At 51.4% G+C, this 16,895-nt stretch overlaps 1 protein-coding gene across 4 annotated transcripts in view; it reads left to right on the top strand.

The window, feature by feature from the left end:
* TRIM66 (tripartite motif containing 66) overlaps positions 1 to 16,895 on the top strand; it is a 100,447-nt gene that overhangs the window by 51,309 nt on the left and 32,243 nt on the right. For all 4 annotated transcript variants that reach the window (XR_005659835.1, XM_029060921.1, XM_039911377.1 and 1 more), the window contains 6 exons: positions 1,727 to 1,859; positions 2,446 to 2,562; positions 5,327 to 5,441; positions 7,282 to 7,428; positions 9,241 to 9,358; positions 13,856 to 14,742. Coding sequence is in view for 3 of the 4 variants with exons in the window: in XM_029060921.1 (XP_028916754.1) it covers positions 1,727 to 1,859; positions 2,446 to 2,562; positions 5,327 to 5,441; positions 7,282 to 7,428; positions 9,241 to 9,358; positions 13,856 to 14,742 (1,517 nt within the window). In the remaining variant the exon portion in view is untranslated. The remainder of the gene's footprint in view (positions 1 to 1,726; positions 1,860 to 2,445; positions 2,563 to 5,326; positions 5,442 to 7,281; positions 7,429 to 9,240; positions 9,359 to 13,855; positions 14,743 to 16,895) is intronic.

Here is a 16,895-nt window from a genome sequence, read left to right as displayed (position 1 = left end):
CTGCTGTGTGACCTTGGGCAAGTTACCTCTCTGTGCCTCAGTTACCTCATCGGTAAAATGGGGATCAAGACAGGAAGCCCCTTGTGGGACAGGGACTGTGTCCAACCTGATTTGCTTGTATCCACCCCAGCGCTTAGTACAGTGCCTGGCACACAGTAAGTACTTACTGAATACCACGATTATTATATTATTACCCATTATAACTGTAAGCTCCTCATGGGCAGGGAACATGTCTTCCAACTCTACCGTATTGTATTTTCCCAAACTCTTAGTACAGTGCACCCAGTAAGCATCCAGTACATACCACTGCTTGTTTGATTGGAACCACGTAGAGAGTTCCCTCCTGCTGTCGCCAGAACCCAGCTGGCTGGTTGGAGAAACTCTCCCCTAGAGCTCTGCGTGGCTCTGGGTCAGCCTGCGCCACCCAAGTCTGCTGGGCTGGTTCAGCTGGCTCGGGCTGATATCTTCAAAGGATGATCAATCCTAGTAATTCAGGTTAAATTTGTTGGACGATCAATCAGTGGTGTTTCTTCAGCGCTTCCTGTGTGTAGACACAGTACTAAACGCTTGGGAAGGAACAATACAATAGAGTAGGTAGACACGATTATATCCTCTGGAGGGTTTTGGGGTTCTCTCAGTTGTATGGAGGAAGCGGTACACTCTGGGGCTTGTAGTCTCTCACACACACACAAGCACATATATACATTATATATATATATAACTTAAATACCAACATTATTATATACATATACATCCACACACACACACACACACACTCTCTCTCCCCTCCCCACCCCAGTGAATACTCTAACAGACCTGTTCAGTCAAGTCACTCAAGATTCATTTAAAGGGCTATATCATCATCGTCAATGGTATTTATTGAGCTCTTACTATGTGCAGAGCACTGTACCGAGGACTTGGGAGAATACAGTACCACAGCGTTGGCAGATACGGTCCCTGAGAAAACCGTTAGGAAGCCTCAGTCGTTGGCAAGTTTTCTGAAAATCCAGGCCTCGTGTGGGTTGGGCACTGGTTTTTACCCAGCCTTTGATCTAGGCCCCCCAAATCTGACATCCGAACTCTACATCCTCCTCCCCTTTTTTTCATACTATGTGTTAAGTGCTGACTATATGCCAGGCACTGTATTAAGAACTGGGGTAGATATAATAATGTTGGTATTTGTTAAGCGCTCACTATGTGCCAAGCACTGTTCCACGCACTGGGGGAGACACAGGGGAATCAGGTTGTCCCACGTGGGGCTCACACTCTTAATCCCCATTTTACAGATGAGGTAACTGAGGTATCGAGAAGTGAAGTGACTTGCCCAAAGTCACACAGCTGACAAGTGGCCGAGTTGGGATTCGAACCCATGACCTCTGACTCCAAAGCCCGTGCTCTTTCCACTGAGCCACGCTGCTTAGATATTAGATATTTTAGCTATAAGCTAATCAGGGTGGGCACAGTCTCTGTCCCACATGGGGCTCCGAATCTTAATCCCCATTTTCAGATGAGGGAACTGAGGCCTAGAGAAGCGAAGTAATTTGCCCAAGCTCCCTTCACAATTCCAATCCCAAGCATGTTCCCAGCAGAATTGCTGGTTCCCACCCACCCCGGCCCCGCACCTCCAACTTCCCCTGGGGCATGTGCCCAGCCTAGACTGATGTGTGGTGCAGCGCAGGAGGCCCCAGCGCTGAGGGAACGGGCGTTTTCCTCTCGTCTCTCACAGGAGCCGATGGTGGGCCCAGTGACTTCTCCTTGTGCTGTCCCCTGCACAGCCAGGAGGCCCTCAAACTGTTCTGCGAGACCTGCGACGTCCTCACCTGCCGAAGCTGCCTCCTTCTCGAACACAAAGAGCACAGGTAGGGGCGGCCTGCGGCCCCGCGGTTCTTAGGTTGGCGGGGGTGGGTGGAGCGAGCCATCCTGGGGCTTGTAGTCACACATGCAGAGGTCCCAAGGTGGCCTGAGGAGGTACGGAGAGAGCAAGTGTTGGGTCCCAGCCTTGGAGGTCGACTCCTCATCAGATTTGAACTCGCCATGTCTGACAACGTTCATTCATTCAATCGGATTTATTGAGCGCTTACTGTGTGCAGAGCACTGTACTCGGCGATTGCAAAGTACAATTCGGCAACAGATAGAGACAATCCCTTCCCTCCGACGGGCTCTGCGTATATCTAGAGGGCGGGAAATGGTCAGAGGATAGGGAGCGAGGTAAGGGGATGAGAAGCGAGGGACCTAGATAATCCACAACCAAGACAGCCAAGATCAGCTTCCGGCTGATCGAGAGCAGATTGCCTATGGAAATGAAGCGGAAGAACAGCTCGCCCCCAGTTCAGCGGTCGACGTCTCCCCTGCTTCGGCCTTTCTCGGTCTGCGATGCCGAGGGCCCGATTTCTGACCGTGTGATCCCGAGGGTGGGTGTTTCTGACCTGTTCCTTCCTTGCCCAGGTTTAGGCATCTAGAGGAGGCTTTGCAGAACCAGAGACTCCTTCTGGAAAATGTAACGGCTCAAGTGGAGGAGAAGAAAACTGGACTGCAGGCATCCGCCAAGCAGATCGAGGACAGGTAGTGCTTCCTTCTTCCTGTGTTTAAATTCCACTCGCAGCACCGGAAATCCTCTGATCGCTGTTCATTTTCATTACCCTATTTATTTTGTTAATGAATTGTACATCGCCTTGATTCTATTTATTTGCTATTGTTTTAATGAGATGTTCATCCCCTTGATTCTATTTATTGCTATTGTTCTCATCTGTCCGTCTCCCCCGATTAGACTGTAAGCCCCTCAACGGGCAGGGGATGTCTCTATCTGTTACCGATTTGTACATTCCAAGCGCTTAGTACAGTGCTCTGCACATAGTAAGCGCTCAATAAATACTATTGAATGAATGAATGAATCCAAGGGCTCCAGGCCACCAGACCTATCAGTCAATCAATCAGCTCTATTTACTGAGCTCTTAAAGTGGGCAGAGCACTGTACTAAGCATTAGGGTGAGTGCCTTGTTGTTTTTCGGAAGAATAAAAAATAGGCAGCTGAAGTCGCCTATAAGGTGAAAATCCAGCAGGACGGAGGGGCGCTGAGCAGAATTTCCGGGGAGGTGGATCATGGTTACGCAGGGACAAGCGAGGATTAGTACAGTGCTCTGCCCACATTAAGAGCTCAATAAATACGATTGAATGAATATGGAAGTCCAATGCATAAACATTCAATGAAATCTAGTGATTCAGTCTAGAAGTCTCAGGTGCTCTGTACATTTTTAATGGTATCTGTTAACTGTGTGCCAGGCACTGTATTAAGCACAGGGTAGATATAAACTAATCAGGTTGGACACATTCCATTTCCCATGGGGGTCTCACGGTTTTAATCCCCATTTACAGATGAGGAAATTGAGCCCAGAAAAGTGAAGAGACTCGCCCAAGGTCACACAGCAGACATATGGAGGGGCTGGGATTAGAATCTAAGTCCTCCGACTCCCAGGCCAGGATTCTTTTCACCAAGTCATGGTGTTTCTAAACCCTGCTGGGTGACATTGGGCAATTCCCTTTTCTTTTTGGTGGCTCATTTTTTTTATTCATAAAACGGGGGTTCATTCAGTCATTCAATCATATTTAATAAGACTATGTGCAGAGCACTGTACTAAGCACTTGGGAGAGTACAATACAACAATAAGCAGTCATATTTCCTTCCCACCACCAGCAGTCTAGAGGAGGGGAGACAGACATCAATAGAAATCATAAAATGACTGATATGTATAAGTGCTGTGGGACTGGGAGGGGCGAAGAGCAAAGGGAGCAAGTCAGGGCGAGGCAGAAGGGAGTGGGAGATGAGGAAAGGTGGGGCTTAGTCTGGGAAGGCCTCTTGGAGGAGATGGGCCTTCAAAAAGGCTTTGAAGCGGGGGAGAGTCATTGTCTCATGCCTGTTCTCCATCCTACTTCAACTGGGAGTCCCACGTGGGACAGGGACTGTGGTCTGCTTAACGGGGATCTACCTCAGTGCTTAAGACAATGCTGGGCACATAGCAAGTGCTTAACAGATACCACAATTTTATTATTATCATTATTATCAGCCACAGGTGTATATTTGACCAATGACTCTGGACCTACCTCCAAAGCTTTAATGAAGGTACATCTCCTCCAAGAGGCCTTCCCTAAGCCCTCATTTCCCCTTTTCCCACTCCCTTCTGTGTCACCCTGATCTGCTCCCTTTATTCACCGCCCCCTTAGCCCCACAGCACTTATACACATATCCATAATTTATTTATTTCTATTCATGTCCTTCTCCCGCTCTAGACTGCAAGCTCATCGTAGGCAGGGAACACGTCTACCGACTCGGATGTATCAGACCCTCCCAAGTGCTTGGTACAATGCTCGGCACGCAGTAAGCGCTCGGTAGATACCATTGATTGATTGATTGCTGCCCAGCTTCTCTTAAAGCCCGTCTGGCAGCATCTGGACCTGTGCCATCCACTGGACCTTTCCCATGACCCTTGGGAAGCGGGAGTCTTTGGTCTGCAAACGAGCATTAATGTCTGTCTCCCCCCTAAGACTCTAAGTTTGCTGTGGGCAGGGAATATACCTGTTATATTGTTACATTGTACTCTCCCAAGTACGTAGTACAGTGCTCAGCACACACAAAGCCCTCAGTAATAATAATGTTGGTATTTGTTAAGCGCTTACTATGTGCAGAGCACCGTTCTAAGCGCTGGGGCAGATACAGGGTAATTGGATTGTCCCACGTGAGGCTCACAGATAATCCCCATTTTACACTTGAGGTAACTGAGGCACAGAGAAGTGAAGTGACTCGCCCACCGTCACACAGCTGTCAAGTGGCAGAGCCGGGCGTCGAACCCATGACCTCTGATTCCGAAGCCCACGCTCTTTTCACTGAGCCACGCTGCTTCTCCAAGTGCGATTGACTGACTGACTGACAAGCTAGGGAGTGGCTCTACTTACTCCCTTTTCATTGAATGTCATCAATCAATGAGTGGTATTTATTGAGAGCTTACTCTGTTCTAAGTGCCTGGGAGAGGACGATAGAAGAAAAATGAGCAGACACGTTCCCTGCCCGCAGCTTCCGGTCTGTCGGTCGGTCGGTTGATCGTATTTATTTAGTGTTTACCGTGTGCGGAGCACTGTACTGAGCACTTGGGAGAGTACCATATAACAATAAACAGATACATTAACTGCCCACGGTGGGCTTCCAATCTAGGGGGGGCCCAGCAGGCCGAGCGAGCCGGCAGCCAGGAGCTGGGGGGCTGTGAGGCCTGCTGACTCCGGTGATCCTCTCCTCGTGATTGGGAAGCCCGCGCTCAATGGGTCCGTTTTCCCGCAGGCTGTTTGAAGTGAAACACCTGCACCGGAAAGTGGAAAACCAGATCAAAATGGCCAAGATGGTGCTGATGAATGAACTCAACAAACAAGCCAATGGTCTCTTGGAGCAGCTGGAGGTAAGGGCTGGCCGGGGGGCGGGGGGGGGGGAGAGGACGTGTCCCTGGGGGGTGAGATGAGGAAAGGGGGGGCCCAAGCCGGTGCCCAAATCACTGCCCGCTTGAAACATAGACTCCTGAGGAAGACCACGGTGGGCTGTAGGCTGTAAACTACTTGTGGGCAGGGATCGTGTGTACCAACTCTGTTGTATTGCCCTTTCCCCAGCACTCGGTACAGTGCTCTCTGAACACAGTAAGCGCTCAGCAAATACCGCCGACTGATCGGAAAGGAAAAGGGATCCATTCAAAAGACGGAGAATCAGCGCGGCCTAATGGGTAGAACATGGGCCTGGGAGTCGGAAGGGCCTGGGTTCTGATCCTGACTCCGCCATCTCTCTGCTGTGTGACCTTGGGCAAGTCACTTTGCTTCTCTGTGTCCCTGTTCCCTCAATTGTAAAATGGAGATTCCTTTGCTTTGATGGTATTTTTTACTATGTGTCTGATACTGTTCGAAGCGCAGGGGTTGGTACAAGTTAATTGAGCCAGACGCAGTCCCTGTCCCCCATGGAGGTTGCAGTCTGAATAGGAGGGAGAACAGACATTTAATCCCCATTTTACAGTTGTGGAAACTGAGGCATAGAGAAGTTAGGTGACTTGCCCAAGGTCACACAGCAAGCAATTGCAGAGATGGGATTAGAACCCAGGTCCTCTGACTCCCAGGCCCGTGCCCTTTCCACTAGGCCACACTGATTCCCTTTAGGGCTTCTATCAATCATCATCATCATCATCATATCATTAATTAATTCATTCAATAGTATTTATTGAGCATTTATTATGTGCAGAACACTGTATTAAGCACTTGGAATGTACAATTTGGCAACAGATAGAGACAATCCCTGCATTAATGGTATTTACTGAGCACCCACAGGAAGCAGCGTGGCCTAGTAGATAGAGCACAGGCCTGGGAGTTAGAAGGACCTGGATTCTAATCCTGGGTCTCTTGCTTGTCTGCTGTGTGACCTTGGGTAAGTCACTTCACTTATCTGGGCCTCAGTTACCTCTTCTGTAAAACGGGGTTTAAGACCGTCAGCCCCATGGGGGACAGGGACTGTGTCAAATCTGATTTCCTTAGCACTTAACAAATACCGCAATTATTATTATCGTGATTACAGAGCACTATGCCAAGAGCTTGGGAGACTACAATACAAGGGAGTTTGGTAGATACTTTCCCTGCCCACAACGTGCTTACCGTCAATCATTGACGCTTATTAACAATGTATTTGTTAAGCGCTTACTATGTGCAGAACACCGTTCTAAGCGCTGGGGTAGATACAGGGTAAACAGTTTGTCCCACCTGAGGCTCACAGTCTTCATCCCCATTTTACAGCTGAGGGAACTGAGGCACAGAAAAGTGAAGTGACTTGCCCACAGTCACACAGCTGACAAGTGGCAGAGGCGGAATTCGAACCCATGACCTCTGACTCCCAAGCCCGAGCTCTTTCCACTGAGCCACGCTATTAAATGCTTACCATAAGCATAGCACGTTTGGCAGAATGCAGGAAAGTGCGGAGACACAACCCCTGCCATCAGAGAGGGGAAGACAGGCACCCTCGCCCTTCCCTAGAGTTAATCATATTTACTGCGTGCAGAACATTATAATAAGCGCTCCGGAGAGTACAACGCAACGTCGTAACAGACGCGTTCCCCGCCCGCAACGGGTTTACCGTCCGGAGGAGTCCCGTCCGGAGAGCTTCCGGCTCTCCCGTCGCTTTTCCCGTCGAGCCGCCCGGCTCATTCGGATGGCCGGCTGTCCGTCGGGAACAGGGCTCCGTTCATCCACCTCCTTCTCTCCGAACTCCAGGGCATCACCAACGAAAGGAAACACAAGCTGGAGCAGCAGCTTCAAAGCATCATGGTTTTAAACCGGCAGTTCGAGCACGTGCAGAACTTCATCAGCTGGGCCGTGTGCAGCAAGAACAGCAACCCCTTCCTCTTCAGCAAGGAGCTGGTAAGGGAGGACGCCCGTCTCTTGCCTGGCGTCGCTCCTCTAACTTCAGATTTAGTGGGGCCTTTTGGGGCCAGATCCCGAAGTGCATATCCTCTCCACTTCCCCTGCCCCCGGGGCTGTCCTGAAATAATAATAATGTCGGTGTTTGTTAAGCACTTACTATGTGCAGAGCACTTTTCTAAGCGCCGGGGTAGATACAGGTTAATCGGATTGTCCCACGTGAGGCTCGCAGTTAATCTCCATTTTACAGATGAGGGAACTGAAGCTCAGAGAAGTTAAGTGACTTGCCCACAGTCAAATAGCTGACGAGTGGCAGAGCTGCGATTCGAACTCATGACCTCTGACTCCCAAGCCCGGGCTCTTTCCACTGAGGCTTGCTGGCTGCCTCTGGGGTGGGGGAAAGAAGACTTGAGAAACGGGTTTCCAGGCTGGGCCGCCGCTGCCCACGTCTACAGATTTCCCCGCTCCCGGGGGCCCGGAACACTGACCGGCTCTTGTTCTTGGCCCGGTGGAGACGACTTTCCACAGGTTCCCAGGGCCTTAGGGGGAGAGAGTTTCAGGTAGATTTTCCTGGTAAAAGGGATTTCTTTTGGATGAGGAGAAGCAGCGAGGCCTAGTGGATAGGGCGTGGGTCTGGAAGTCAGAAGGACCTGGGTTCTAATCCCAGCTCCGCCACCCGTCTGCTGTGGGACCTTGGACAAATCACTTCACTTCTCTGAGTCTCAACTGTAAAATGGGGATGAAGACTGTGAACCCCATGTGAGACAAGGATTGTGTCCAGCCCGATGTGCTCATAACTAGAGAAGCAGCATGGCTCATTGGAAAGAGCACGGGCTTTGGAGTCAGAGGTCATGGGTTTGAATCCCGGCTCTGCCACTAGTCAGCTGTGTGACTTTGGGCAAGTCACTTAACTTCTCTGTGCCTCAGTTCCCTCATCTGTAAAATGGGGATTAAGACTGTGAGCCCCACGTGGGACAACCTGATTCCCTTGTGTCTACCCCAGCGCTTAGAACAGTGCTCTGCACATAGCGCTTAACAAATACCAACATTATTATTATTAGTACGGTGCCTGGCACGTAGTAAGCGCTTAAATACCGCAGTTATTATTATTGTTATTCGTCTTATGAGCAGGCATTCCACCCTAATTCCCAGGCTTTCAGGATTGAGAGTTACAGGCTGGAGCCTTTGAAAGGCACTGAGGGAATGTAGGAGGATCTTTGCCTGGTGATGCCCAAGTTTCTTCTCTGGGCAAGGAGGTACTGTGAGCAACTGGGACCCTTGTGAATGGCAGAAAAAAAAAATACGTGGACATCTAGCTGTCCCTCATTTTTGAAAATGACGCTACAGAGAGCGAGGCCTTATCCATGAGGGCAAGTGTGGTTGAAAACCCAACAGTCCTTCCACTGAGCGTGTTAGCGTACGTCTCTTCTGCCTCACTGGTGGTTGAGCCACCGATATCCTTCACCGTCTTCGTATATGGGATGATCTGGGGGGGCGAAGGGAGGTGTGTATCCAGCAGGACGTGAGCTGCAGGGGTTTTTCTGATAGCGGCGACGGTTTGCCCTGGGAGCCGTCCCCCCTCTCTCACCCAGTCTCCCCGTGCCCAGCAGTAAGAACTGGGGTCAGAGGAGCAGGGTTAGGGCCGTGGCCTCCGGCCACGGGGACAGAATAGTTCCGGATGCCTGCCGGGACCTTCTCTGCGTCTTACCTCGTTGTCGAGAGAGACATCCGCATCCAATCAGTCGATCCGTGGTATCTATTGAGCACTTACTCTGTGCAGAGCACCGTTCTAAGCGTGGGGCTCGTTGTCAGATTGTGTTTCAGATGCAGCGTCTGCTGGAGACCAGCTGCAACACGGATGTCGGCTCGCCCTGGAAGATCAGGTTCACCTGGGAACCTTCCTTCTGGACCAAGCAGCTGTCCAGTCTGGGTCAGGACAAGATCTTTCTCCTCTTCTGCCCTCTCCCACCACCTCAGTGGAGTTGCTTAAAGCCTGGATGGGGGGCCCCCGGGCATCCTAGAAAGCCACAGGGCGGGTCAAACCCCTCCTCCCGAAGGCACTTGCTGGGGGCCTCCGCACAGTGGGGTGGGGTAGGAAGCAGCGTGGCCTGACTCTGTCACTTGCCTGCTGTGTGACCTTGGGCAATTCATTTCACTTCTCTGTGCCTCAGTTTCCTCATCTGTAAAATGGGGATTAACTGTAAGCCTCACGTGGGACAACCCCGTTGCCCTGTATCTACCCCAGCGCTTAGAACAGTGCTCTGCACATAGTAAGTTAAGTGCTTAACAAATACCAACATTATTATTATTATTACTATGTGCAGAGCACTGTTCTAAGCACTGGGATAGATATAGGGCAGTCAGGTTGTCCCACGTGAGGCTCACAGTCTTAATCCCCATTTTACAGATGAGGGAACTGAGGCACAGAGAAGTTAAGTGACTTGCTCACAGTCACACAGCTGACAAGTGGTGGATCCAGGATTCGAACACAAGACCTCTGACTCCGAAGCCCAGGCTCTTTCCACTGAGCCACGCTGCTTCTCTCTGTAAAAGAGGGAGTCAGTACGTGTTCTCTCTCCTACTTTCATTCAATCGTATTTCTGAGCGCTTACTGTGTGCTTGACTGTGAGTCCCTTGTGGGACAGGGTCTGTGTCCAACCTGATTCTCCTGTATCTATCTCGATGCTTAACACAGTGCTTGGCACACAGTAAGTGCTTAAAAATACCATTATAATAATAATTATTATTCATAACAGCAGGGAGTTCCTCGTGGGGAGATGGAAGGAGCACATGTCCAAGGCCTTAGGAATGCAGTGGATAGAGCACAGGCCTGGGAGTCAGAAAGTCATGAGTTCTAATCCTGACTCCACCACTTGACTGCTGTATGACCTCGGGCAAGTTACTTCACTTCTCTGGGCCTCATTTACCATATCAGTAAAATGGGGATTCAGACTGTGAGCCTCATGTGGGATAGGGACTAGGTTCAACCCCATCACTTCCTATCTATCCCAGTGTTTGGTACAGTGCCCGGAACATAATAAGCACTTTTCAAATACCTCAATTATTATTTCTTATCATTCAGCTCGGAAATAGCCAAGGACCCACAGTCCGACTTCAAAAAAATGTTTGTTGCACTTTAATTTTCAGAGCTGGGGACAATTTGTCATCCTGATTCTTGTCCTGGTTTTGAATTCTCTCCATTTTATGGTACTTATAAAGCAATTACAGTGTGCCAGGCACTTTATCGAGCGCTGGGGTAGACACAAGCTAATCAGGCTGGACACGGTCCTTGTCCCTCTGAGGGCTCACAGTCTTAATCCTCCTTTTACAGATGAGGGAAATGGGGTGCAGAGAAGTGAAGGGACTTACCTAAGGTCACACAACCAACAGGTGGTGGAGCCAGGATTATAACCCAGGTCTTCTGACTCCCAGGCATGCGCTCTACCCACTAGGCCATGCCACTATCCCTATTCCATCCAGTTCTCTCTCACGCGGTGGCTCGCGGTCCACAAGAACCCCGTGCTGCGAGAAGCTCGCGGTGTCGCCCTCCCCCCTTGATCGACAAGAAATCCATTTATTCCAGCACCGCAAACATTTTAATCCATCAATCAGTGGTGTTTATTGAGTGCTCACTGTGTGCAGAGCACCGTACTGAGGCGCTTGGGAGAGTACGGTGCAACGGGAGAGCTTCCAGTCTCCAGGCAGATATCTGTGATTGGAAGAATGTTCCCTAATTTCTTAATAGCCTTCGATCCAAAACGTATAATCAAAGCCTTCTATTTTGGCAAGCGCTATCTTTGTCTGTGGGTAGAGTTGGAGTTGGGAGTCGACAGCTTCCCGGGCCGATAGATGCCCAGGCGAGTGAGCTGAACTCTGAAGGAAGCATGTTGAAGTGGCAAGAATATGGGGTTTTGAGTCAGGAGTTCTAGTCCCAGTGAAGTCAGCCAATTGTATTTATTGTGCTCCTACACTGTACGGAGCACTGAACTAAGTACGTGGGAAAGTACAATACAATAATAAGCAGACACATTCCCTGCTCCACATGAGCAAGTCTAGAGGGGGAGCTAGGCCTTAGGGATGTAGAGGATAGAGCACGGGCCTCGGCGTCAGAAGGATGTGGGTTCTAATCCTGCCTCTGCCACCTGTCTGCTGTGTGACTCAGGCAGGTCACTTGACCGCTCCACGCCTCAATTTCAAATCATTCAACCGATCAAGAAATCGTTTTCATTGAGTGCTCACTGTGTGCAGAGCGCTGTACTGAGCACTTGGGAGATTCCTTCAATAGTATCTATGGAGCGCTTACTATGTGCAGAGCACTGTACTAAGCGCTTGGAATGGACAGATCGGTAACAGATAGAGACAGTCCCTGCCCTTTGACGGGCTTACAATATAAGAGAGTTGGTAGGTTCCCTGTCAACTCTGTGGTGTTTCCAGGGACGGCGTATGGATCCGAAAGCTGGACAGTGAAACAACAGGATAGAAAGAATATCGATTCTTTTGAAATGTGGTATTGGAGAAGGCTTTGGCCAATACCATGGACTGCCCCAAAGACAAACAAATGGATTTTGGAGCAAATTAAACCAAAATGGGCTTTGGAAGGTCAAAGGACTCGACTTAGATTAGCGTATTTCGGACACATAATGAAAAATAATAATAATGTTGGTATCTGTTAAGCTCTTACTATGTGCAGAGCACTCTTCTAATGCTGGGGTATATACAGGGTAATCAGGTTGTCCCACGTGAGGCTCACAGTTAATCCCCATTTTACAGATGAGGTCACTGAGGCACAGAGAAGTTAAGTGACTTGCCCACAGTCACACAACTGACAAGCGGCAGAGCCGGGAGTCGAACCCATGACCTCTGACTCCGAAGCCCAGGCTCTTTCCACTGAGCCACGCCGCTTCCCTGAAGCAGGGAATGAAGAGGACTAATTCTCTGGAGAAGACGCTAGGAAAAGTCCAGGGAAAAGGTGGAAGAGGCAGACCGGCAGCTAGATAGGGACCCTAACAACGATAACGGAAGAACTGTTAGAAAGGTTGCGGATTTTGGCGGAGGACAGGACGTTCCGGAGAAAGCCCATCCATGGAGTCGCTATGAATCGGAAACTGCACATAATAATTATAATGATAATAGCATTAGGTTTCCTGCCCACAGTGAGGTGTCAAATGGGGATACTTTCTGCCTCTCCGTCCTCTCTCCCATGTAGTGAGAACGTGAGATAACTGTTAGGAAGATGTTTAAAGAAAATGAAAGCTCTCTAAATACAAGTCAATCAGTCAGTCAGTCGTATTTATTGAATGCTTACTGGGTGCAGAGAACTGTCCTAAGCGCTCGGGTGAGTTATTAAATCCCCTGGCGATCTGCAGGTTTCCCGAGCGCGGTAGAAATGGGCCAGATCGGTCAGCGGATTGCTTCACTGTGGCCCTTCCCTTTTCTCTCCAACGTGCCCCTTCCAGCTGTAGCCAAATCAGGCGACTTGGCACTGAAAGTAGCTTTATTCATTAGCTCCCATCATTGTCTAGAAGTAAATTCGCCCTAAGAGCCAATCTCTGCCCCCTGCCACCCATTTTTTTCGTGTATGGTATTTGTTAAGCTTTTACTGGGTGCCAGGCACTGTGCCAGGCACGCTGCTTGAGAAGCAGCCTGGCTCATTGGAAAATAATAATACCATCATTATTATTAGCGTGGCTTAGTGGAAAGAGCCCGGGCCTAGGAGTCAGAGGTCATGGGTTCTAATGCCCGCTCCGCCACCTGTCAGGTGTGTGACTTTGGGCAAATCTCTCAACTTCTCGGTGCCTCCGTTACCTCATCTGTAAAATGGGGATTAAGATTGTGAGCCTCACGTGGGACAACCTGTTTCCCTTGTATCTACCCCAGCGCTTAGAACAGTGCTCGGTACATAGTAAGCGCTTAACGAATACTAACATAATTTTTATTATTACTAAGTGCTGGAAAAGATCCAAGCTAATCAGGTTGGACACAGCCTCTGTCCCGCTTGGGATTCAAGGACTTAATCCCCGTGGTGTAGATGAGGAAACCGAGGTCCAGAGAAGGTAAGTGACTTGCCCGGGGTCACACGGCAGACAAGTGGCGGAGCCGGAATTAGAACCCGAGTCCTCTGAATCCCAGGCCCGTGCTCTTCCCACTTAAAATTAGTCCGCCCCGGGGTCGCCCCTCCCGCTGACCCGGCCCGGCCTCCCGGCCCAAGAAGGCCTTGTGGCATCTTGCCCGCTGGGGAGCTTTCCTCCGTTCCCAACCGGATCTCTTCGGAATCCACCGGGAATCCGGCGAAGGGGATTCGCCCGGAATGGGGTCAATCCAGAGGGTCACGGGTGAGGCGGCGGCAAACAAACGGCCAACCGGGACGGGGTGGGGGAGACGCCCCCGGAGGACCTCCGTGGGAAAATGGACCTCTCCGGTTTTCCAGGCTGCATCACCACGGAAGGCGGACCTCCTCCTCCCTCGGACGTCCCGGGTTACGGCACCGGGCCGGGCCTGCCGCCGGCCTTTTATCACGGACACCACTCCCCCGCCCCCCCGCCGGACCCCCTGAACCACCAGCCGCAGAAATTCCCCGTCTGCTGCTCCCACTGCGCCCCGGGCCCCCCCTGCCACAAAGGCCAGGCCCCTCATCCGGGGATGCACCACCACCACCAGCAGCAACAGCCGCAGCAGCAGCAGCAGCAGCTCGGCTTTCGCCAGGCCTCGGAACCGCGGCAGCTGTCGGCGCAGTACGCCACGCAGGCCGGGGAGAAGGAGCAGGCCTGCGGCCCCCACCCCCTGAGACCGGCGCAGCCCTGGCTGGAGCAGCAGCCCCATCTGGAGCCGGAGAGCGCGGCCCCGAGGATGGGGAAGCCCCCCCAGGCCCCTCCGCCTGCCCAGCCCGGCGGCCACCCGGCGTGCGTCGTTCCTCCCCGGGATGCGCCGTCGGCCACGGTCCCGCCCGTCCCGCCCGGTCCGTCCGTCCGGGTCCAGCTGGGTCACCACGCGAAGCCGAAGCCGAGCCACCTGCCCCAGCAGCCGCCGATGCAGCCGCCGCAGGCCCCTCCGCCGTCCCCTCTGAGCTCGGGCCAGAACGACGGGCCCCCGCAGGAGCCGGTCTTACACCAGAACCTGGATCTCATCCACCACAAGTTCGAGCTGGAGGAAATGCAGAAGGACCTAGAACTCCTGCTCCAGGCCCAGCAGCCCAGCCTGCAGCTCAATCAGACCAAGCCCCCTCAGCACGTCCAGCAGACCATCGTCGGCCAGATCAACTACATAGTGAGGCAGCCGGCCCCGATCCCGCCTCAGGCTCCGGAGGAAGTCCATCAGGTGAGCCGATCCATCGGATCTGTCGTTTTTTTAACGGCGATTTCTTCAGCGCCTCCTGTAAGCCGGGCGCCGTATTAAAGGCCGGGTAGATGAGCGCTTAGTACGGTGCTCTGCACCCGGAGAGCGCTTAATAAATACGACCGAACGCTTATTGGGTCGGACGCGGTCCCCGCCCCCGTCTGAATCCTCGCTTTCCAGATGAGGGAACCGCGGCGCGGAGAAGTGAAGCGACTTGCCCAGGGTCGCTTAGCCGACACGTAGCGGAGCCGGGGTTAGAACCCAAGTCCTTCTGACTCCCAGGCCTGTGTTCCACCCACTAGACCACGCTGTGCGTGGAGAGCAGTCTACTAAGTGCTTGGGAGAGCACCGTATAACGGAGCCGGTGGACACATTCCCCGCTCGCGACAGCTGACGGTCTAGAGGATGAGCTTTTTTTTCTTTCTCCTGATATTTGTTAAGCACTTTACTGTGTGCCAAGCACTTACGTGCCACGCACTGTACTGCACGCCGGGGTAGATACAAACTAATCAGACCGGCCACAGTCCCTGTCCTACATGGGGCTCACGGTCTTGATCCCCATTTTGCAGATGAGGTAATTTAGCCGCAGAGAGGTGAAGTGACTTGCCCAAGATAATAATGTTGGTCTTTGTTAAGCGCTTACTATGTGCAGAGCACTGTTCTAAGCGCTGGGGTAGATATAGGGTAATCAGGTTGACCCACGTGAGGCTCACAGTTTAAGATCACACTGCAGAAACCTGGCGGACCTGGGATTAGAATGCAGGTCCTTCTGACTCCCAGGCCCGTGCTCTAGCCATTAGACCGTGGTGCTTCGCCCAGGCCGTGCTGCTTTCCCTCCTAGGGAATTGTCGGTAATTTTCTCGGCAGGCCGAAAGGAGGGGAGGTGGGTGGAAATGGGAGTGAGATGGCAGCATGGCTCAGTGGAAAGAGCCCGGGCTTGGGAGTCAGAGGTCATGGGTTCGTATCCCAACTCTGCCACTTGTCAGCTGTGTGACTGTGGGCGAGTCACTTCACTTCTCTGGGCCTCAGTTCCCTCATCTGTAAAATGGGGATTAACTGTGAGCCTCACGTGGGACAACCTGATGACCCTGTATCTACCCCAGCGCTTAGAACAGTGCTCTGCACATAGTAAGCGCTTAACCAATACCAACATTATTATTATTATGGTTCTGAAGGCCTGGAAGCCCAGTGGATTATTTGAGTTGGATATAGAAGGCGCTGAGGAACCTCAAGGGAAAGCAGGATAGCCCCGTGGAATGGACACCTTTGGCAAGCCACGTAACTTCTGTACCTCAGTTATCATAGCTGTAAAATGGGGACCAAGACTGTGAGCCCCACTTGGGCTGTGTCCAACCCGGCTAGCCTGTGTCTAGCCCAGGGTTTAACACAGTGCCTAGAATATAGTAAGCGCTTAACATTGTGGGCAGGAATGTTTGTGTTCTACTGTGGTGTGGCACTCACCCTAGTGCTTTGTGCAGTCCTCTAGACTCCAAGCATGTTGCGGGCAGGGACCGTATCTGTTATACTGTTGTTTTGTACTCCCAAGAACTTAGTACTTGGGACCTGCACACAGTAAGCGCTCAATAAGTATGATCGACTGCTCTGCACACAGGAAGCGCTCAATAAGTATGATCGACTGCTCTGCACACAGGAAGCGCTCAATAAATGTGATAAATACGATTGATTAACAAGCACTGCAAAATAAGAGATAGATCAGGCTGTGTCCTGCACCCGGTAGCCTGTGTTTTGATACTTTAAAGAGACTGTTTCTTGATTTATGTTTTTCATCGCTGAACTTTTCCAAGTTTTAGTTTCCCTCCAGCTCCCCCTATTTCTTTCTGATAATAATAATGTTGGTATTTGTTAAGCCCTTACTACGTGCAGAGCACTGTTCTGAGCGCTGGGGTAGATACAGGGTAATCAAGTCGTCCCACGTGAGGCTCACAGTTAATCCCCATTTTACAGATGAGGGAACTGAGGCACAGAGAAGTGAAGTGACTCGCCCACAGTCACACAGCTGACGAGTGACAGAGCCAGGAGTCGAACTCATGACCTCTGACACCGAAGCCCAGGCTCTTTCCACTGAGCCACGCTGCTTCCCCTCTTTCTCAGTGCTTGGCACCCCTCGAGACACT

The sequence above is a fragment of the Ornithorhynchus anatinus genome, chromosome 3, assembly GCF_004115215.2.
Source record: "Ornithorhynchus anatinus isolate Pmale09 chromosome 3, mOrnAna1.pri.v4, whole genome shotgun sequence".
NCBI lineage: Eukaryota > Metazoa > Chordata > Mammalia > Monotremata > Ornithorhynchidae > Ornithorhynchus > Ornithorhynchus anatinus.
This window is presented reverse-complemented; position numbering and strand designations above follow the sequence as displayed.